The following is a 23,343-nucleotide window of genomic DNA, read 5'->3' as shown; positions in this document are numbered from 1 at the left end:
TTACTTTATTTAATATCTTTAAAGTGTCTATATGAATGGGATTATCCTTTGTTTGTTTAAAACAAAACCAGTCACGCGATACACCTGTACACTAGGTCAACACTGAAGGAACTGAGCGTTCATAATCATAAAACGGCGTCTGTAGTGTGCGACCCCCACGAGCGGAACCTTCGGAAACTTCCGCAGGGCTGAGCGGCGCGCTGTAGTGGGCGATGAGCTTTGGGGTCCCTCACGAACGAGCAGCCCAGCGCCCCGCAACCGCCACCCGCCGTCGAGTGACACGTGACTTCCTGTCCGCGCGTCACGCGCGTCGTGCGCTGCTCGGCGCGAAGGCCGCCGTCCTTCTGACGAGACCGGCACCGCGCTGTCAGTAATCACAGCACATCCGTGTACTTCGCGACGAAGAACCAACACGAGAGAAACGAACAATTCTCGCGCAACCACCCTCAACGAGATCTCCGTGAAAATTACGCCAGATACAGACTTCAGAGTTCTGGGTTCATTTTGTAAACAAGGTAAAGTCAACACGCGGAAGAAGTTAAGAAGGCTTTTCGCTGTACACTCAACACGCTTTCGAATGATCTGTTAAGGGAGATTGGGCCCCCATATTAGAAATTTATCTTTCTGCTAAAATTCTATTTCTGTATATTTATCCCAATTTTTGTCATGTCAAGGCAGATATGCAAATATACATCCAAAGCAAGCTGCCAAAGATGGGATTTTGGAGATTTTGAAAGTTACTCATGAAGATATTGAAATAAATAAACAACATAGTTACTATTACCAGATTCATGGTCAACTACGCGTGGCAGGCAAAGAGTATTGTCACATTTGTTACTGGTCGTCAAGGGGTATCGAGGTTTTGCTAATTCACAGAGATGAGGCATTTTGGGAAAGGCAATTCGAACCATACCTCACCAGATTTTATGTGGACTGCGTAATACCTGAGCTAGTCTATCCGCGCCACACACGCTCCATGCCAATCAGAGATCCGGATTGGATAGCTACAGCTCAAGAAAACTAAGCCGGAGAACATGATCACAAATGCACAAGTGGAATAAATAGTTCAGTTATGAAATTTTAATCCAAAACCTTTTATTTTTTCCACCAAAAAATGATGGGAAATCGAATTCAAGTTTAAAAAAAAATTATATATTTTTGTGCTGCACAGCTGTTCAAGCATGCATTGAATTGCCACTATTATAGAGTGTACTCATTTGTTGCTACAATGTATGACTTCGTGTTGGGACCACGTTATTTACGAAAAGGCTCTAGTCTGTAAGCGCCGTGAGGAAATAACTTACTTTTTTCACGCGGGTGACCACAACTGTCACGATGATCGCACCAGTTCACAAGTGTTGCCTTCAAAAAGTAGGTAAAGCTAAGTCCTGTGCCATGCCAATCCAGAAAAATTTAGCGCGGCAGCTATATTGCAAGCGTGTCAAAATATTTGAAACTGCAACATAGCAGGGCCTTATCCCCCTTAATATACATAAGAAGAGTATTATTGTTTGATTCATATTCAAAGACAGTGAACTGAGCAACCGTTAGATTACGAAAATAACAGTTAATTTGTGAAGATCCTTGGAGAATCCGTTATTAGCTTTCTTCGCCAATTTTAGGTGAAAATGTTTGACAGTGTGGACGGAAATCACAAACACTGTGTCCCGCGCTACAGAGACTGCACCGAGCGTCGAAAGCGTTGGAAAGTCCGTATAATACTGTAATTTTCTAACAGTGTACCTGATAGAACCGGGGAACTGCTACGCTGTTAAAAATGACTCATTAAATTTAAGAAGCTCACTGGTTACAAATTATCCAGGGATCTTCGTAATCCTACGGGTTGTGAGGTTATTTGCTTTGCACATGAGCTGACAAGAATAATCTCTGAGTATTAGAAAAAGAGTCTTTAAAAACTTTCTGAGTCTACAGCGACACGATTATTTTTCCTTCCTTTTCGCAACAGAACGCGGAACTAGGAAGACGGAATACGGCGCAGTTACTACGGAAGTCTACATAATTATCGGGAACAACGAAACAAATATCACTACTTTGAGGTACATTCTTCGTTGGAAAAGTACTTAAAACGTACACATCGACGGATATGATCTCTCACTATGACCACAAAGTGAAAGTTTAATTAGAAAACCCAAAACACCCTATAAATAAATAAAATCATAATGTTAAAAATAAAGTAAAACCTCCTTTAAGAATTTACCATTTAAAAATATTACTCATTTCCATATTAAACTTAAAAACAATATTACCCTTTTGATAAGATTTCTGTGTTAATAAGTATAAATTTCCAAGTAACTGGAGAAACAGGTATAAACTTTAATCGTATATTTTGGTTTAGTGCTAACAATGCAATGCCAGCGTGTTTTAAGTTTCAGGTTCGACATCCAGATGGAACGGGAGTTCTCGACGTTGTGAGAAATTTCCTTCCTGTGTTAAAGCCTTAGTTTTTTTTTTTACACAGAAACTTCACGCCGAGTAAAATCCATTGCAGGTGCAACACCCGTAATAAGTATTTGTTTTTCCAGAGTGTGGAATTTTTTTACACCCTCCCCCTCCTCTTTCTTTGAAATCTAGCACGGATCGCCACGGACAGTACTGTGAAACCTATAAAAAAAAGCAACGTGCAAACAATAGAGATGTGTTGCGAGAGGGTCGGAGCGGGAGGAGAGAGATTTCACACCAGCCTCGGCTCGCGGACAGCCGGCCGTCGTGGAAGCAGTGTTAATTTCGCGCCAGCTTACAAAAGGGCGCGGGACTAATTACGGCGCTGGTTCTGCCGTCCTGCGCGCGCTGTCGCTTGTTCGTCCGGGCGACGTCGGCGCGGTCTGTTTGCTTGTCTGTCTGTTTGTTTGTTGACGTGACAGAGCAAACACGGGCGCGGGCCGCGGCCTTCGGACATTAATTAAAGTGATTTACCAGAGAGAGAGAGAGAGAGAGAGAGAGAGAGAGAGAGAGAGAGAGAGAGAGAGAGAGAGAGAGAGACGTCAACGAGTACTTCAGCACGGTTGCGACTTAAAAGGGAGGGCCCCTCGATTGCAAGGCAGGAGAAAAGACCATTCATCTCTCATCCTCCTTTCCCCCTTACCAGCAGGGACCGGTAAATTTTCGGGTTTTCAGTTACATCCAGGACCGACTCCACAGCCCTCTCCATACTCGGGCAAATGTCACGTGTTCATTGCCTGCCGACAGGAGAGACGTCTCGACTCGGTAGCCTGCGATTCGGCAACTCTGTAGATTTGTCGGGATTATTCCCAATAAACTGCTTTCCCGGTAGCGGAAGCAGCTCAGGAGTACGCACATTTGAATTTTATCCAATCACGAAATGAATTCGCGAATTTTTTTTTCTTCCGTTCCCTATCAGTAGAGTTAGTTGGCGTCAATGACAAAATTAAAGTAATTTAAAACCATTTTTTTTGGATACTCTGTTTGTACCTGGTAACGGGAGCACATGTCGGTTCCCGCAACGTCGAAACTTTTTTTGTAGGAAGCCTGTGTTCGTCCGTGTTGGAGTAGTTGTGTTGTCCAGATTATCTGTTTAGTATCATCAATGGGTTTGTCTATTCGTCGCTTTGTCGACCAAGGTTGTTATTTTGTCTGTATTCACTGTTCTTTTTTTTTTTGCAATCTGTCCCGTCACTGTCAGCTCACCCTGTTCATCTGTTCTATAACTTATTTATTTATTATTTTTGCCCACATTTCTTCCACAGAATTCTCTTTGCTGCCTAGGCATTTAGAATTTGACATCAGCTGATTTTGACTTGATCTCCGTGTGTTTGTGAATTCATCTATCTTGTCCATTATTGAGGATTTTCTAGGACATCCAGTTTAAACCAGCAATGGCGTATGTCCGAGCAATTGCTTTAAATCACTTCCCTCCCCCCCCCCCCCCAACTGTAAGAAACATTCAAGGAAAACTAAATTGGCATCTCTGTACCACTGTTCTAGTCTCTTCGGAAGCTATGTCCTCGCTTGAAATAACGTCAGAGGCAGGTTTATCACATTTGAAATATAACTAAATAGTCGGTGCAATGGTAAATCATACCTTTAGCATTTTTAATGGGCTCAAGTCCCTGTCAAACGATCATAACGGTTCCTTGGAATAGGCTACGCTCAGTCCCTTCTCCAAATTTCCTACTCTATGGTTTCGGTTGCATGAGTTTTTTTTGTATTGAACACGCATTGAAGAGACGTCAAGAAGGAAAATTCGACGCATCCTCGGTATTCATCGAAAGTTATCTACTCGGCAGTACAACGTAATTTTGTTCTCGCCTTAAACGTTTGTTATGCGACTTCATTAAAACACTTTCAAGGTCGCTTTCAGTGAGTTCTTTCCTGCTTGAGCTTTATTTTGTCGGAATATATCAATACTATTATAAAACGGTAAACAGAAGTATGTTTGTTTGTTTGCTCGAGCATCACGCAAAAACTACCGGACCGATTTTGATGAAAATTATTGTGTTTTAAATCTTACGGTTAGACTTAAAAACTGGCATGGTATATATTTTATCTCGCTACCATGATGGGAGTCGGAGATTTAACAATCAAACTACATTTTTTTTCACAACCAAGTGCAACCAATACAAGGTTAGCTCCCATTTCAAGTTCATTCACATTAAAGGGTGATCATTTATGAGTGGCCACGCAGGGGAGCTGTAATATACTTACCATAAAAGGTAAAAAAATTAAAAACAAACATTCCAAAGTATTCCTTAAATTTTTCTTTAGTTTCCGTTTGTTTGTGACTTAAAACCAATCAACAATTTTGCTCCGATCTCGTTGAAATTTTGGACACTTGACATTCGAAAAATGTGGAAGGTCTCGGTGAGATTTAGAGAAAACCACCTCTGAAGAATAAAAGCTCTAATTATTCTCGATTAAATGTTGGTTATTTCATTACTGCTGCCTTTTGCGTGTCCATGGCAACGGCTTTTCCAAACGACAGTGGCGCACCTATGAGGAGGGGCAGTGTGCGTGTGTTCTGCCTGTTGTCTGCCGAAGCGAAGCACGGGTACCCCGGTTAGTATGTTTTAAATTTACAACCAACTATTTGCTTCCGAGAAACGGAATCAAGTAAAAACCTTATAACGTGCGTTTTTAATATCGCAGGCGAATACGGTGGCTCACAGACGGACCACACCCTCCCCCCCTTTTTTTTCCCCCCACGAGGGCGCACAGTTATTCATCCCGTACAGCGTCGAGAGGATTGGCAAAGAGACACAGAGTAAGGTAGACGTGTATTTTTTTTCTAACACTCGGCAACATGAAAGCGGCCGCTAGAGGAAGTAAATGTGTACCGTGCAGAATGGCCCAGGATGTAGAGGCAATAACTTATCGGGCATCGCTTCCACCGCACCGTGGCAGCACAGAACGGCGCGGCCAAACCTGAATATTGTGCGCATAATACTTGTACAGGGGGGAAAAAAATAACGTGGGTGTGAAATGTCAAGTAGAGCTTTGAACGTATACATTTAACTTCTGTAAATTCTGGTTTCCATCATTCTACTTCTAAAAATTCCTTATTTCACTTCAAATGTTTTTATACTTGTCTACTCTGATCCTACTAAATTACTGCACTCTCTCACACACACGTGTGTGTGTATATATATGTGTGTGTATATATACACACACATATATATATATATATACCTACACACACACAAGTTAGTTGTAAGGCGCTTAAGGCGCCCGTTGAAAATATGATGAATGTAACAACTTTAATTTAATATTTACGAAATATTTATTAAACATTCTGATTATTTTGCATTATGCAAATTAATATTATTTTTGATATATATATAAAAATTATGCAAAAATTGTTTAACGAAAAAACTGTTTTTAATGAAAAACATCTTTAAAAACTATGTACATTGCGTGTTAATTGTCTCTGGTCATTCAATAATCTTCCTTACTGTGAATTCGATTCAACACACACCAGTATGGCAACCATGAAGGTGCTCAATTGAATAGAGTTCGCAACAACGTAAGCATTCTACAATTCAATAAATGTAACTTAACATCTATTCGCGATAAATTAAATCCTATCATCAGCGCTGGAAATTTAACACAACAGTGGTTGGCAGATTCATATTTGCAAGTGGAGGCCAATATCTTGAATTATATTAAACAGATAATACGCGGCCGAAATGTGGCAAACAAAAATGCTGAAACTATCGGCCTTGTCAAAATATGACGCTAGGCCATGGTGGCTGAGAGGTCAGAGGTCACCAAAGGCTATCCAGGTTATTTTCTCGGCGGGAGGTCAAACACATCGGTATTTTCCATGTGGGAGCGTGGCGGACGTTGCCGCACGCCGGTGTTTGATTATTTTTTTCGGAGTAATCCCGTTTTCCCACAAACAGACCGCTCCGCGAATGCTCCATCACCATGGAACAATCATCGTCTTGAGTGGCCTCGCAGTCGACGATATGTTGCGCTCAATCCATTCAGTCGAGAGCTATAGCCTGCTTCACGCTTCGATTGTAGTACAGAGTGAATGGCGAACACTGTTGCCAGATTGTTGCTACCCGGGTTGTGAAAATTAAAAGTATTATTTTGTATATCACCGTTCAGCGTAATGAGATTTAATATATATTTTTAAATTATACAATTTCTTTATTTTTCTAAAACCTTAAGATGGTGTCTACTGACAGTATTATTACAGTTGCAGTCATTCTGAAAGAAAAAAATAACTAAATTGTAAACCCTAATTTTTATTTCACAGGAGAAACTTTCCGTAACATTAAGTCACTATTAATAACAATGAATTCCACGAAAGTATGCGTAATGCTGAAGATAACCAAATTACTTAAAATAAAATGATATAAACAAAAGGTTAACAAAAACGGTTTGAAAACCAAGCGGGCTACTTTCAATTACATTCCCTTAGAAATAAAGAAAAAGTTGATATTATCATATGAAATACACCAGGAAAATGTATCCACACAATTCCCATTCAAAAATTTACCCGATGTATCAAACAAATTTTCATTACATTACAAAGTTGTGTCTGAAATGTTTGCGCTCCATGGAGTGAATATGGGACCAGCACACACAAAACCAAGGACTGTGTGAACTGTGCGTCCAATGTGTGCACTGGAAAGAGTAAGTGCCCAGTTAAATGCGTACTGCAATCCAAGGATGGGATGCGCTATAGCTACGAGGTAGGTGTGTCGGCCCACGCGCTCGCAAAGAGTACCCCCACCACCACTTCCTAGTCGCCGTATAAAAACTGTCCTTGTATACAAAAGCAGTCACGCTCATAAATACACCCGGCGAGGGGGGCGCAAGTAGGCCAAATGGTAACAGGCGACGCGACTGGAAGGCTTCCTCCGTTCAGCTGGACTCACATCAATGATCCGTCCGTCATCCGTCCGTCGCCCGTCCGTCCTCCGTCCGTCGCCCGTCCGTCCTTCAATCGCGTGACGTACAGCCAATCGGACTGCCGGAGAAATTCCATCCGTCCGTCGAAACCTTGCCAAGATTGAACTTTCGACGGACGGAAGGATGAAATCATAACCTCAAAAATTTCTGTAAAGCATTGTCTTTATTTGAAAAAAAAAAATCAGTTTCTTCATTTGTTAAATGCTTCCGTATTATGCTTTTAACTTGATTATGAACACTTTTTTTAAAAGTTGAATTTTGAAACAAAAATTGTCTGAGACCCAAAAAGTAATTAATAATGCACGGTAACTCGATAACATATTTAAATAAATATCTCAGAGTTTGTTATATCATTTATAAGTGCTTAGTGTATTTGGTAATCAAACTGGCAAACCTTTACGAGATAAGATAAATCTCCTCAAAAATACAATCCTTAATAGTTGTTGGCAGCATCCGAGTGGAATAATATTACGACGGACGCGCGGATCATCGTGAATAGCTCGGCTTGTTGACCAACGGACGGATAGCGGACGGACGAAAGACGGGACTGACGCGACGGATTATTGTGAATCCAGCTCTAGTCCGTCGGAGGTGACTAGCTTCCGCGGTTGGTAGGACCGAAGACATAGCGTACATAATATATATTTACTACAATTAATTTACACATGTTGAAAATTTAATAATGCTTAAACAAATGAATGTAATAAAATTGAATTACGATTTCTTAGTTATGTGAAAGGTTTATCGTTTACTCATTAAATTGTGAAAAATTTGAATTGTTGAGGTCACTCCATCGAACTAAAACTCTGCTCCATTTCCAAAGTAGATTGCAGGCTTTCGTAGCCATTGTATAATTAACTATTTTGGTTAGTCTCAACCCTGAAGATGTCTGCTGCAATGCAAAGCGAAACGTCGGCGTGGCTCAGCCTCGAAAAACCATGATAGTTTAACTGCCAAACGCCATCAGATGTATTTGGACAAAAGAGGATTCTGACTAAATATAACCCGAACACCTTACCTAAAGGAGAGCAGCACGAATAAAGGGTAGTAGTATTCAGTGGCTGCATGATGAAAAAATATATATATATATATATAGAGGATTTTAAAGAAGAAATTTCTCACTACACTATAATTGTCCTCCTATCTTGAGTATCACATCTCGTAACATTGATCTAAACAGTGACAAATATAATTGGAGACGTATTTTACGAAGAAAAAAATCTATGCCTATACATACAAGATTCAGCCACAGTCTAGGCTGCCGCACCTACTAAACATACTCATCCTGATTGGTTGACCCTCCTCCAATTATGGCCACCCACAGGAATCAATCACATCTCGGCTGTGACTGGCCCTATACCAATACTGTTATACAGAACAATGGGGCTTAAGTTATAGATCCCCCTTGAAGATGGTTTGCAATAAGGCATTTTGAAACGTCGGGCACACCCCGAAAGCGGCTTCACCCCAGAATCCAAGAAAGCCTGGCTACGATTGCCAGCGATTTAGAATAACTAGTAGTTCGCCCCGAACTGAAACTTCTCAAGTTATTTTATGTAATGACCACGGTGCAGAATCATCTTACTTATTATCACAATCTCTATTGACATTATCCTGATACGATTCCAAGCCATCAATTCGTTCGGAGACCCTGAACGGTTGGAAACCATACCGCGCTGTCTGCGTTCTGACCCTGACCCGGAGAAGTCAGAAGCGACAACGACTTCTCGCGCCAACCCCCGAAAACAGCTGCCGTGCAAATGTGCTGGAGGCCTCCCCCCAGACGCCGCCCCAGACCCTTATTAGAGGACGTTTAGTCATCCCACCCGCCCTTCCCCCTCGGTTACCACCCCTCACCCCGGCCGCAATTAAAACAAATTGTTTAATTAGCAGGCGCGGAGACGGAGAGAGCCTTATCAGGACGAGGGAATCTCCGGAGATCATCTGCTCGAGCAGCGGGGACCCTGGTGTCTCAAGGTCGCCGTGTCCTTAACGCCCGGCGAGTGCCGCTGCGCCGCTTCTGGAGCGAGGCATGACGCACCGGTTCTCCGTTAACTAACGACACTATGCGCACTAATGCATTGGGCAACTGAAAATAAACATAATCTAAATTTAGCTCTGAGAATGTAAAGTGTCTCCCAATGTCCCCCGGTTGCTCGCCCCGAGGAGCGACCGTCAGGACAATGCGTCCCGCGTGTCCGAGCATCCGAACAAAATAACGGCAGAAACTGTTCCGCCCGGCCCAACTCTTTTCCTGAACCATCCTCGTTGTCCTGCACCAAACCACCTTTCTCAATGCACGCCATGTTGCACCCCACATGGCTGTGCCCGCCCCGGAATTTCCTCCGTGTCCAGTGCATATTCGGCTTGAGCCCAACTTAACTACGCTCTCAGAAATTACACTAAATATACGTACTTAACAACGAACAATTCATCTAAAAAAAAAAACGAAGAATTCTTCGTTATTTCAGAGAATTTGGATCTTCGTAAAAAAAAAAACTACGTCGTATTTCGACTTCCGAGTTCTGTTTGTAAGGTCAACACGCTATTAGAAGAAGATTTTTTTTTTTTTACCTGAGTCTTAAAAAGTTTTGGGAAGGTTTGATAATATACCAAGATTATTCTTGTGGATTCATGTGTAACGTACGTGAACTTAGTTTCAACCAAATAAATTTAGATTTAATTAGGTTACGGGAAAAATCCCATATCGCGCTGTGGCAACGGCGCCGTAGATTTTTCCCGTGTCTTCAGAATATCTGTGCGGTAAAATATTTGTTCCCCCTCCCTCACCAACTTTAATCTCAGTATTACCAACCGAACTGTCAAACAAAAGCAAGTCATGAAGGACGTTGCTGGCGCCTTTTTCCCTTGGTTATAAAAGCTCGTAGCACTATGGTTGTCCGAAATCCAGTTCAGCGAGTGTTCGACATATCCTGACTTGCTGCACTGTAAGAAATCTCAGTGAAAATCACGGATTTTTTTATAAGTGAAACTTCTTTTGAGCACTATGATATTAAAATTTCAAGGCCGAATTTTAATACAATTTTTTCGTGAAACATTGTTGTGAAACGTTTATGACGCGAAAAGGACAGAGAATAGGTACTTGGCCAAAGATGGGTTCACTTGTTTCAGAAAATAGACATAGGTATCCTATACAGTTAGCTGTGGGTGCCATGAATTTTATATTTGCTACCAGTGCACTCACGTTCCTCCTGGTTCAACCAGCAGCGTAGAGAACGCTTTTGAGACAATACCTGCATTTCCCGAATATATAGCTCTACCTGTTAGGAATTTCATATTTCGTTCAGAGATTGGGAATGATCCAAAATGGCATAATTGTTTGAAGAAACAGTAACACGCAGTTTTTCTTTATGGTGTGCGTATTTCAGCAGTAATATTTATTGTAAATTAAAAATTATTGATTGAACAATAATTATTAATATCCTATGCAGTTATTTTGAAGTAATAATTATGTTAGTTAATGTTTATTTAGAACATTGTCACGTCTCTCTCTCTCTCTCTCTCTCTCTCTCTCTCTCTCTATCTGTGTGTATGTGTGTGTATTACCCCTTACGATATACTTACGAGTCGAGGTTTGAATTCCCAAATAAGTTCTATTTCTATCATGTACTGAGTTAAACGCCCTCTTTTTTTTATAACGAAAAACTCTTCTCAGATAAACGAATGATTTATCGCAGTTCCAGATAGCTGTATCTTCGTAGAAACTTTGACTTCTCCCAATTCAATACACTTAGTGTTAGTTATGTCAGGTGGAAAAAAATCGGCTTCAGGACACACCCTTACCTAAGGGACGTGACGAAACTCGATAGACATTCGTTGCGCGCTACCTGAGTTGGAATGACTCACAATACAAGCGAAGATCGAACTATTTTATTTGTGGCGACAATTTGCGCCGCGATAGAGTTTATCACGTCAAACATAATTTTGTGTGATTGGGGCCTTTTCTCATAAAACCTGTTACATTCGAACGAAAACCGCACTATGCGTGACAAAGAGGAAACATGGCTGTAATAAAGAACACAATGCGAAAAGATGAGTATTATTATGGGGAAACCTAATAGTCATGTGGTATTTTTTTGTTGTTGTTAAAGTAAAAGATATCTTAGGCGGGTTACAAATATAATGCTTCACCATTTTTTTTCCTTCAGAATAGTATTTTTTTCATACATAACTAGAACGAATGATCAATGCGTTGGGGCATGCATATTTCGCGAAAAGATTCCGAGACTAGCTGAATGTTAAAACACTGTAGCATGGTCTGTGTCTCGTGAATGGGTGAGTTTCTTTCAAGGTCAATATCGATTGTTACAACACCAGTCACAGTGAGTCAGTGCGGAAGCAAACACGTCCTGAGTGGCCCGGTCAAATAAGGCAACGACTTCTCTCGTAGACGTCCGTCAATCACAAGGAAGAAACCGCTGGTGTGAGTATAACTTGTTGCAGTCTAATAAGCGTTCAGATAATATTCGCGAAAAATGCCTGCCCCTATCAATGCGTTATTGTAACAGTGTCTACCGAAACGTTGATGATGTTTTCACTTTTGACGCGGCTTAAAAACCCACAAGCCCCAGGAACGTCGCTAGTAGAGCGACCACACTGGATGTTGCCGGAAGTTGAAGTTTGACAGTGTGACGTGGGGGACCTTGAGTGGTTTTCAGATTGGCGCGTGGCCGGGGGGGGGGATAAACATCCGCCGAGAGGCCCCCGTCTTGTCCTCTCTCTCGGGGCCCGAGTCATTCGAGCTCCATCGCCGGATTGCTTCGCGGCGACCTCGCATGTCCCGACCTCGCAACGAGCCCCCTCCCCCCCCCCCCCCCCCCCTATTCGACGACCGGTGACAGACACTCTTCGCCCCTGGCGCGCCGGGCGGGGCAGAACTGTAGCCGCAGGCTCAAACTTTCGCCTCCTAAACCTCACAGTATGTTGAGCTGCACTCACAATGATCCGTATCGTCCGTCCGTCAATGGACAATGGACAATGGACAATGGACAATGCTCCGTACCATTCGAAGCAAGAAGACAAGTGTCCGTCACAGTATGCTACGAAAGGTGAAAATCGTAGCTTGGTTGAAACGGAAAGGTGTTGAGTGCTACATTACATCCCGCAAATATGTGCTCATCGAGCTGTTGCTAAAACATTAACTCATAGGAAAAAAATATGCTGTAGACAATCTATTGCAGCATCAAATAGGCTACTTTTTTTATTTTTATTTTAACGCTGCCCACAGACCAGAAATCTTAAATACCGGTGGAAATTTATCTTGTATTGATATATTACACTGACGGTCATGAAAGTTAATCACTTAATAAATAAATAAATTCAATTTTTTTTTTCGCTCAGATATTTACTGAAATATTTTCAGTTGTTAAAAATATGCTAACGTACGTTAATAACATTTAATGGAAGTAGCTAAACAATAAACCTTATAAGACAGCAAAGGTCGCTAGCAATAGGTATCTTGCTAACATTTTGGAGGATTTTTCATTCGTCCGTCCGCCGAAAGTTAAAGTTTGATAAGGTTTTGACAGAAGGGCGGATGGAATTTTCTGGCCCATCCGATTGGCTGCAGGTCACGTGATTGACGAACGTATGAGACGGATGATTGTGATTCCAGATTTATATAAATGATTCACGCCATGGGGAATCTTGATTTAATACCATTTCTTGGACTTACGCAAATGCAGTTTTGCACTGTTCGTCTTGGGAAAAAAAAAATTCATAAATAAAAAGTTAACCCACAAAAAACAAGCTTAAATAATTTGATGTCAAACAGATAAACCGAACGAATTTCCCATGACAAAAAGTGCAGAACTGCAGCAATGGCGTATGTCCAAGAAATTCTAATAAATCAAAATTCCCCATTGCATGACGAACTTAATATAAACGCCCTGTTTTCCAGTATCCGATATCAGTCTGTTTTGTGCCTGATGACGGGAATAGATTCCAGTTCCCGAAACGTCGCAGTCGATGTTTTCGCCATTGTGTTGTCCATAATATCTGTTTATCTTCATCGTTGTGTATGTATAATATATATTTGCTGCGTTGCCCAGGTTTTGTTGTCTGTCTGCATTTACTGTTATTATTGAATCTCTCTCGTCGTTGCTAGCCCACTGTGTTCGCCTGTGATATTAATTTTTTTTATGAGTAAATGTCTTCTACGGAATTCTTGTGGTGTCTGATATTTATGTTTGAATGTGTTCGTTTGGGCTGTCGTTGTTGAGTTGTCCATAATACCTATTTAGGTTCATCGTTGGGTTTAACTGTTTGATATCATCTGATTTAGGCTTGTTTTCTGTGGGTTTATGTTTCCATTTTTTTATAATTTTGTATTTATGCATTTTTTACCATGACAATCAATGCAAAACTGCAATGTCGCATGTCCCAGAAATTGTATAAAACCCTACAATATGTTTTTTCAAATAAAGTTGAAGTGTTATGACGTCATCAAAAACGTCACCAGCGCAGTCATGGTTTTGTTTTACTAGTTGGATGACTTGAGTTTCATCAAATATTTTTCATATAGGATGGGTTGTAAATTATGCTGGATGTTGGAAGCAATCAGCCTATCAAAATCTGATCTAGCGGAAATGGAAATTACATCCTTTTCCATCACAACGAATCTTTAAAATTGCGAAGAACACATTGGCAATTAAATAGGTTATAAAAGTGAAGTAGGCCTATATAAATAATGTACATAAATATTAATGTCGTAAACAAAATGATTTTATGAATAAAAAGGAAATTCAGATTTTATAACTTGAAAAAAAAATCACCGAACATTAATTTTATTAGGAAACGAATAGTATTGCAAGTTAAATTTATACATGTTTAAAAAACTTACAAGTTCAAGAATTCAAATGTGTAAACCCGGTGCTGCCACTGCGCAAGTCTCGGAAATCTAGTAAAGATGGTGGATACCCGTTATTTTTCCATATATTGTTTTTCGTGTATATCACATATACCTCGCTTATGCAATAAAAATAAAACTTTACAATAGTACAACTATCCTTTAATACTTTATGTTATAATTTTTTTTGTCATAAAACTAAATGACAACTTAAACAAACACGTTCAAATAATGAAATTACAATTGTTACAACCCTTAGCTAACATTTCGGTAGAGATAACGCAGCGTTCCTCACATTGTAGACACACAACAAAGTGTTGGCCTACATATATTCGACGTTATGAAAAATGAAATAATTTCGTGACGAAATTTTTACTGTTAAATCTTAAATGTTTATTTACTGAATAAGGTTAACCTGTGTTTGTTGGAAGTATTTATAGACTGATTTCAGTCGTTAAAGCAAAAACAAATATACAAACATATACTTAGTATTATGTGTATTTTAAAATGTTTCAGGTTAACATTTTAATAATGCCATGTAAGTATAACTTCTAAGTACACACTCCTTTTTAAAAAAAAATTATACTTAAAATTTCTTGTTTACTATAAGTGTAATTTGCAACATTATAACACGTGAATCTGCTCGTTACCGAGGTTATGATGTTACACATATCTGGCGAATTTTTATTTGTGGGGTTTGAAGAGTTGTGCATGAAGTAAAAGGAGGGGCGAGGCACGGGCGCAGCGGTTGCAAAGCCGGCGCAGGGAAGAGAGGTTAGAGCGGCGCTTAGTGCCCGCGACGGCCGCCAGGCTGCAGCAGTAGCGGCGGCTGCGCGCGCAGGCTCGCGGCGGCGGGGGGCCCCGGGGCCGCAGCGGCGCCTGCCGAACCACTCGCCCGCCAGTCCGCGAGCCAGCCGTGTCTAGCGCGACGTCATCGCCACACGACCCCCCTCCCCTGTACCACGAGAACATGCCGCTGACGTCCCGCGGCCAGCGGGCGCGCCCTCCGCGCAGGGGCGCCACGTGACGTCGCCTCCCTCGGGGAGGAGGAAGGGAGGGAGGAGGGAAGGAACGTTTCCGTAAAACCGCAGCAGGCCCGGGAGTTTTTCTCTCCCCGGCCCAAGGCAGGGCGCGCGGTTGAAGAAGAGCAAGGGGAGGAGGAGGGGAGGGGGAGAGAGAGGAAGGAAGTGGGAGGGGCGGTCGTCGGGACGCTACCCGCCAACGTGCAGGCGGGACGTCGTCGTCCCGAAGTCCTTTTCCACGCGAGATGTGCGCGGCGGCGTCCGAGTGCGGTGCGAGTAGGGCGGCGGCGGCGGCGGCGGCGGCGGCTCTGGCGGCGGTGCTGCTGGCGAGCTGCTGGTGCCCGCCGGCATGCGGCGCGACCTTCGTCGGGGACAACGTGGTGAGTACGGGGGGCGTTCCCCCCCGCCCGCGAGGCCGCGGCCCGAACACGCGCGCCTCCAGCCTCGCGAACTAATATTTTTGCACGTGAAAAGGTTTCGGTAATGCTCCTGAATGCTGCTGGAAAAAAAAATTTACATTCTCGCGTGCAGCTGCACGAGGATCAAATCCAACCTAACACCTGTTCAAAAGGGGTAACGTGCGTAAGGATAAGTGGTTCGATATTATATTTTTTGCGACTTCCCGGACTAAAAGAAAACGGTGACATTAGATTCACAAAGTAGGTATTCAAGTTAGCTGGCATTGAACCTCGTTAAGTTCTCTCCGAGACTCTTTCGGACGTTTCTGCGGAAGCGAGTACGTGTTACACGAGTCAAGATTTGCGACCACCTGTTCGTGACGTCTGCGTGAGAGCCGAAACCTTTACTGAAAGACGGTGCTTCTAGTGTCATGTTCCTTCGCCGCCAGTGCAGATTATATATATATATATATATATATATATATATATATATATATATAACACTGGATTAGACATTTTTCGAATAGAAGTTTCACGTAATCTCGATTTCAACACATACTTTCAAACATTGCGTGTTTATTTAATGGTTTTATGTAGGACTTGATATAGATCGTAAGTATGCCTTGTGTTAATCACTCAATTCATGATACGTAACCTCTCAAAGGAAAATATATAGCTTACGGTCTCTTAGAGAGACTAAAAAATTTCTAAAACCCAAGCAGAACGTGATATATTTTTTGCCACCCGAGGGACCTAAGGCCATCTTGTCGAGATGGCGGGGCTGTGACGAGCCGGTGTATCATTGGTCGAGAGGGGAGGTGTGCGGACCAGCGGGCGATGACGCAGCGAAATGGCGTCTGAGGTAAAGGCAGTCAATCGCTTGCCAGCCACGTGGTCAGGGGTCGCTGAGCGAGTGCGGTGCTATAGTCTGTCTCACGTAACTTGTCTCAAAAGTTGACAGTTCTCGAACGTTGTGGTACCCACTTCTCAACGAATACTGACAACCACGTGAGAGTTGATTTTACAATTACTGTTGACAGAACAACATTGGCGGAAGGATCCGTGAACCAATGGACACAGACTATGTTTGACAAGTAGGTCACGACGTTCGTTTCTGAGCAACTTTTTTTAGTGCGCATCAACAAATTATACAACCACTAGAATTTTAAAATAAACAAAAATAAGTTAATACCAGTGCATTGATGCATTGAAATACACGAAATGCTACTAAACCCCACGGAGTTAAAAAATTTTTTTTTTCAGTATATGGCTGCTTGACGTAGCTAAGTACGTTTCACCTCATAATCGTCATATCGCAACATCAAAAACTTTGCAAAATGGTGCTTCATCACGCCCGATGATGGCTAATATTTATGAGTTATAATTTCCGTCGTTGAACACATCCACTTCCGTAAAATGCAGCCCGTTAAAAGATACCTTTACAATCCAAACGCCACACTTCACCCAGTGTTTTGGGCGTCAGGAAAACATAGCGCAGTTCAAACTTACGAATAGCTATGGTGAAAAATTATCAAAGGATATTCGTAAGATGTTTTCGGATATCTTTCAAAAGTGTACGAAAACTGGGTTCACTTAAATACTGTGAATATGAACTTTAAAGAACATTTTTGGCACAATTTTTTTTTAAAAATATCTTCAACTAACGAAGAAAGCTTACGGCTATCTTCGAGCAATTTACGGACACTGAGTTCACTGACTTTGGACGTGATTTCAAAATAATGTTTTTGGTGTATTAACAAAAAATTCAAAAACTGTTCAAGTCTACAGGAAACACGATCTTCTTTGTCCACGTATTTGTTAACCTTTGTTTAGAACGAAACATGCAACTCGGAAGTCGTAACACTGCGTAGCTTCTACGCAGTTTCATTTATTTGAAATCACGGAGAACTCTTTCCTTACTTGAGTTAAAATTTTCGCTGAAAAGTCCGTAAATTTACTGTAATTCCCAACAGCGTAACGTTTTCATAACCTTAAAAAAAAACTCGAGTCTGGAGCACAGACGCTCTTTATTCCTTCTCGCTAGCACGTTTCCCCCGTGTTCAACAACGGAACACAGAACTCGTTACGTCGAATCGGGCTTAGTTTTCCGAGGAGAAGATAAAAGTGTCATGCCTTACCGGTGGAAGGAGGAGGGTTTGGGGGAGGGGGGTATGGTGATCGTCGATGTTGGTGCCATACTTCGCGATCACGTATGCGCGACGCTACAGCTACCGCTGGCCGCCAGTGAATAGTCTTGTCACCTGTTGTTGGCTTGTGGATCTCCGGGGCCGTACCTCGGACCAGACAGACAGCTCGGTCGTCGTCCCAAGAGGGGGGGGGGGGGTCGGAATTCGTCGACGCGGCGCTGTGCCTGGACGAGAAGGCGACGACGCGGACGCTTACAAGTGTCGGGACACACGGACGGTCAGTCCAACCCCCCCCCCTCCTCCTCCCCTTCGCCCTCTAACTCCTTTGTCTGGTGCAGCAATGAGCAGCTGGTCGACAAGAGCTTTTCCGTCAGGACACCACCTACCGCACTGTTAAGAATTTTCACCTTCAATTTACGAAGAACGCCAGTTTAAAATTACCCAGGGATCTTCTTCGTAAATTTGCGGCCATCTTCGTATATTTGCGGACATTCGTTTCACTTACTTCGGACATGAATCCAAAAGAATATATTTGGTAAACAAATAAAAAATTAAAAAAAAAGGGTTAAGTTTACGGAAAGAACTCTCTTCTTTGTCCACGCGTGTGTTTGCCTTTGTTTAGGACGAAACATGCGACTCGGAAGTCGAAATACGGCGTAGTTTCTAAGAAGATTTTAGTTGTTTGAAATTATTAAGAACTATTCGTTTATTTGAGTTGAATTCTTCGTTGAAAAGCCTGATGAATTTACTGTAATATCTAACAGTGCTCTATGGCTTCTATTTTTCTTACTTTCCTGAAACACAGATGGCGTCATGACCAGCGCTCGATTGCTTGTTGCATACTTGCGCACTTTTTAACTTGCACACTTGCATAGATACGAACTTAACGTAGTTGACCACTTGCATAATTGCTCTCCCACGTACTTGCTCACTCGCATGTTTTCTGCCCTTGGGTATTTTCACACACTCTTGAACATCCTGTAAACTCGATTGTACGCTTTAATACTTACACACTTTTACAAGTTTTCAAAATATTTGCGTACTACTCATTTTTTCCCTACAAACATGCATATGCTTTGAGGTAGTCAATCAAGGTAATCAATTCGTTCTTTAAATGATTCATGCAATGGGAAATTCTGATTTAATGCAATTGTTTGGACATATTCCATTGCAGTTTTGTACTGTTTGTCATGGAAAAAAATTAAAGAATGAGAAATAATAAATAAAAATTAAAACAAATTCACCAGTGTTTGTCATAGATAACCTACTGTGTTGTTTGGTCCTCTCGTCGTTGTATTGTCCATAATACCTGTTTATTTTCATCGTTGTGGTCGTATGTTTGCTGCTTTGACCGGGTTTGTTGTCTGTCTATATTTACTGTTCTTGCAGAAACTGTCTCATCGTTGTTAGGCCACTGTGTTCGTCTGTGCTGTTATTTTTTTAATGACTAAATTTTTTTCACGTGAATCTTGTGCTGTCTGATATTTAAAGTTTGAATGTTTTCATCTGTACTGTCGTCATTGTGCTGTCCATAATACCTGTTCAGTTTCATCGTTAGCTGATTTAGTCCTATTCTCTGTGAATTTATTTTTTTCATTTTTTATTTGTTATTTTGCATTCTTGATTTTTTTTTCCATGACAAACAGTACAAAAATGCAATGGCATATGACAAAAAAAAATTGTATTAAATAAAGGGAATCGAAATGAACATATTTCCGTTGAGGTTTCTCTAATACTTGACGTCACAGATTTCATCAAGCTGCAGCAGTCACTTTCGGCTTCTCCAGGTGATTTCACAACGCTTCGTGGCAAGAAGTCGCACCGTCACCGTCTGAAGAAAACCGGGATGCTGTGACTTCAGTGCGCGGAATGTGGATGAGTAGTTTATAATTTCCGTTCAACTGTTCGATGCCAGGCTTCAGCTGTCCGGAAAGGTTTTCCTGACAGAGGTTTTCACGACAGAATGCTTAGATAGTCCCGTTTGTGCGAAGGGACCCACACCACAATTCCAAGGGCACCCATTCACGGTGGCAAGGTGATTCCCCCCCCCCCCCCAAGCTCTCAGGGAAAGGTTACATATAGTGTAGTCAGGTGTTATACTTTCATGAAAAAATAATTAAAAGTCGGTATTACGTAGAAGTTGTTCAACGCTAAAATATTCTTGTGTAACATTTTTTACATTTTATACTTACAAGTAGCCATTCGTCTTCCAAAATATTTTCAATACTCCATACTCCCAGGTATAGCTCCCCCACACCTTGCAAACTATCACATGGGCGCCCATGATTCGAGTTATATTTTTATTGATAGGTCCTGAGTAGGGCATTTAAGTTGTCCGTAACGGTGTTTTTTTAAATCTGAATTAGTAGTGCTCGTGTGGGGTCAATAAGCCAGCGACTGACAGGTTGGCAGACACATCCGCTGTTGAACCCCCGAAGATTGTGGATTCCCCCACAAGGCGGCTCGTTGAGCGGGGAGCGATAAAAATAAGTGGTACAAAGACGCCTCTGTTGGTGGTCCACGATGACCCTTTGAAACTCCCCACCCCCCTTTCCCCCCCCCCTCCCAAAAAAAAAGAAAAGATAATAATCAACCGTGCACAGCGATAATTCTAACTGGAGTGCGGCGTGTTCGAAACTTTGTTGCTTTAGTTTCTTTGTCGGACACGTCACCGAGTAGCAGTTGCACGAAGCAAAAAAAAAATGAATAGGAGGGGGGGGGGGTAGGGGAGGTTAGACTGCAGAAGGCCCGCAGACACGATGAGTGAAAGTTGGCGCGAGTTCACATCGTGGCCGCTGTCAGCGTGGTTTTATTTGCGGCGCAGACACTATCCCCGCCACCCCCTCTTTTTTTCCTCCTCCTCCTCCTCCTCCTCTTCAAATTATGTTCCGTCCGGAGAGCGCTGGCCGTTATCGTCAACAAAACTCATTACAAGAGGCCAACGTCTTTTAGGAGCGCGACTGTCATTTGTCTCTCCCCCACCCTCTCTCTCTCTCTTTCTCACTTTTGCTGCTCTCCCTTCCCCACCACACTCCCCCGTCGCTATCCCCCCTCTCCCATTTGAAAACCGGCCGTCGCCGGACTGGGAGCAGTTTACCTTTGACGGCATTTCGCAACCGCTGGCGAGACGCTACGCCACACGCGCGATGCACCAGCATGGCCACGGCTGCGAGAAACCAGCGGATTGAGCGATTGAATGAATAAATAAATTAAATAGCTTTTTTAATGAGGTGTACCAGCACATGACACACTGTTTGGATTGCGACGTAACACTGGTGCGATCAAAATTACCACCCGAAATGTGCACTCGTTCCAAAAACGTTACCAGCGGTTTAACGAAAAAAAATTTTTTTTGTTCGTAATCTCTTGGCTTCTTTCTGTTGTAAACTACACGACTTTTGTTATATACCGTGTCTCGTGTCCCCTTGGGACCGTTTTTGCCCATGGAAAGAACTGCGTAGATCAGCGAAATAATTTCCCGGATCCGATAGTAGGGAAAGTGTGTGATGTCGGGAGTAGCTAGCAACATCGAGCACGGTGCGACGGGAAAACCTGTTTTACGAAGTTGGTTGCGCACTGCTCGCTTACCGACTCGTTCGTTGACCCTATAAGGGGCGATAACAGCGGGCAAATTTACAAGTCAACTCGCTCGCCGATTCATTATAAAAATTTTCCATAAGTCGATGACCCACAAACTCCACCTTAACTGACTGTAAATCCGGGTCACCCTCCAGGAAAAATGGTACAACCAGACATATTCACTGAACACCGGGATTCTGTCGTTATTAAACGTTTAATTGCATTGCTGCATATTATCGTGATAGCAAATTTTTGGCGAACAAAGTATTTACGAACGATATCAATCGCGTCAGTATAATTTTCTATGTCAGTCTGGAACTTGTAGATGTAGCTTTAATAGTTTATGAAACATTTTTTTGTATTTAGTGCATAAATAGCCTATCTAACATTAAAGTTTTGCAACGTAAATAAAACTTGCATCTTAGAATCAATCTAAGCTCTAATGAAATGTAAAGTGGCACTGCTTTGTTCTGACTTCTGAATTTTAAAATCGTTTACATCAAAATGTAGCTTCTGGGTACTAATTTGGTTTATTCCAGATCTGCCACGGATTTTTTTTTGCAGCAATGAAAATGTATTGGTATGCAAAACTATTCCATTGCATTTGTTTGCGGGAGCAACATGAAAACGATCTCAATAGAAATAAATTAGAGCGAAACTTTTGTAGCTAGCGGTTCCCAGCCCTTCCCTTACCGCTGGGTTTGTGTGCAGTACAGGGCGGGACAGGCTCTTCTCAAAGAATAGTTTTGCATATCAAACGGCCGGCCAATGTTTGTTTCAGCGGCGCGCCGCTGCTGAGGCCGCCGACAGCGCGTGATTAAATTCCCCCTGCTGCCCCCTCTCCGACCCCCTTATCTGTCGTAGTCCCTCCTGAGTTGTAGCCTTGTAGGTCTTCCTACCTGCCTGCACGTCGCATTTCCTCCCAGCTCTTGTCCACCTACTGGCAGCGGTTCTGTTCCCCGCTCCACTCTGTTCCTCGTCGCTGGTTCCATTCCGCGCTTTATTCTGTTCCTCGTCGCTGTTTCCATTCGGTGCTCTGTTCTATTCCTTGCCGCTGGCTCTATACCGCGTTCTATTCTAGTCCATTCCTCTTCGCTGGTTCCATTCCGCGCTTTATTCTGTTCCTCGTCGCTGTTTCCATTCGGTGCTCTGTTCTATTCCTTGCCGCTGGCTCTATACCGCGTTCTATTCTAGTCCATTTCTCGTCGCTGGTTCCATTCCGCGCTTTATTCTGTTCCTCGTCGCTGTTTCCATTCGGTGCTCAGTTCTATTCCTTGCCGCTGGCTCTATACCGCGTTCTATTCTAGTCCATTCCTCGTCGCTGGTTCCATTCCGCGCTTTATTCTGTTCCTCGTCGCTGGCTCTATACCGCGTTCTCTGTTCTATTCCTTGCCGCTGGTTCTATACCGCGTTCTATTCTAGTCCATTCCTCGTCGCTGGTTCCATTCCGCGCTTTATTCTGTTCCTCGTCGCTGTTTCCATTCGGTGCTCTGTTCTATTCCTTGCCGCTGGCTCTATACCGCGTTCTATTCTAATCCATTCCTCGTCGCTGGTTACATTCCGCGCTTTATTCTGTTCCTCGTCGCTGTTTCCATTCGGTGCTCTGTTCTATTCATTGCCGATGGCTCTATACCGCGTTCTATTCTAGTCCATTTCTCGTCGCTGGTTCCATTCCGCGCTTTATTCTGTTCCTCGTCGCTGTTTCCATTCGGTGCTCTGTTCTATTCCTTGCCGCTGGCTCTATACCGCGTTCTATTCTAGTCCATTCCTCGTCGCTGGTTCCATTCCGCGCTTTATTCTGTTCCTCGTCGCTGTTTCCATTCGGTGCTCTGTTCTATTCCTTGCCGCTGGCTCTATACCGCGTTCTATTCTAGTCCATTCCTCGTCGCTGGTTCCATTCCGCGCTTTATTCTGTTCCTCGTCGCTGGCTC

The 23,343-nt window shown here is 42.6% G+C and overlaps 2 protein-coding genes across 3 annotated transcripts in view; one reads left to right on the top strand and one right to left on the bottom strand.

Annotated features, from left to right (window-relative positions):
• LOC134533026 (serine/threonine-protein kinase S6KL) overlaps positions 1–23,343 on the bottom strand; it is a 470,077-nt gene that overhangs the window by 148,745 nt on the left and 297,989 nt on the right. The gene's annotated exons all lie outside the window — the stretch shown is intronic.
• The window catches only part of LOC134533025 (matrix metalloproteinase-2), a 460,455-nt gene continuing 452,269 nt past the window's right edge, over positions 15,158–23,343 (top strand). The window contains exon 1 of one of the 2 annotated variants that reach the window (XM_063370165.1): positions 15,158–15,668. In XM_063370165.1, coding sequence (XP_063226235.1) covers positions 15,534–15,668 — 135 coding nt within the window. In that variant the 5' untranslated portion in view covers positions 15,158–15,533. The remainder of the gene's footprint in view (positions 15,669–23,343) is intronic. The other variant, XM_063370166.1, reaches the window with a different exon arrangement.

This window comes from Bacillus rossius, chromosome 6, assembly GCF_032445375.1.
Source record: "Bacillus rossius redtenbacheri isolate Brsri chromosome 6, Brsri_v3, whole genome shotgun sequence".
NCBI classification, from domain to species: Eukaryota; Metazoa; Arthropoda; class Insecta; order Phasmatodea; family Bacillidae; genus Bacillus; species Bacillus rossius.
Note: the sequence above shows the minus strand (reverse complement) of the source record. Positions and strands in the feature narration are given on the sequence as shown.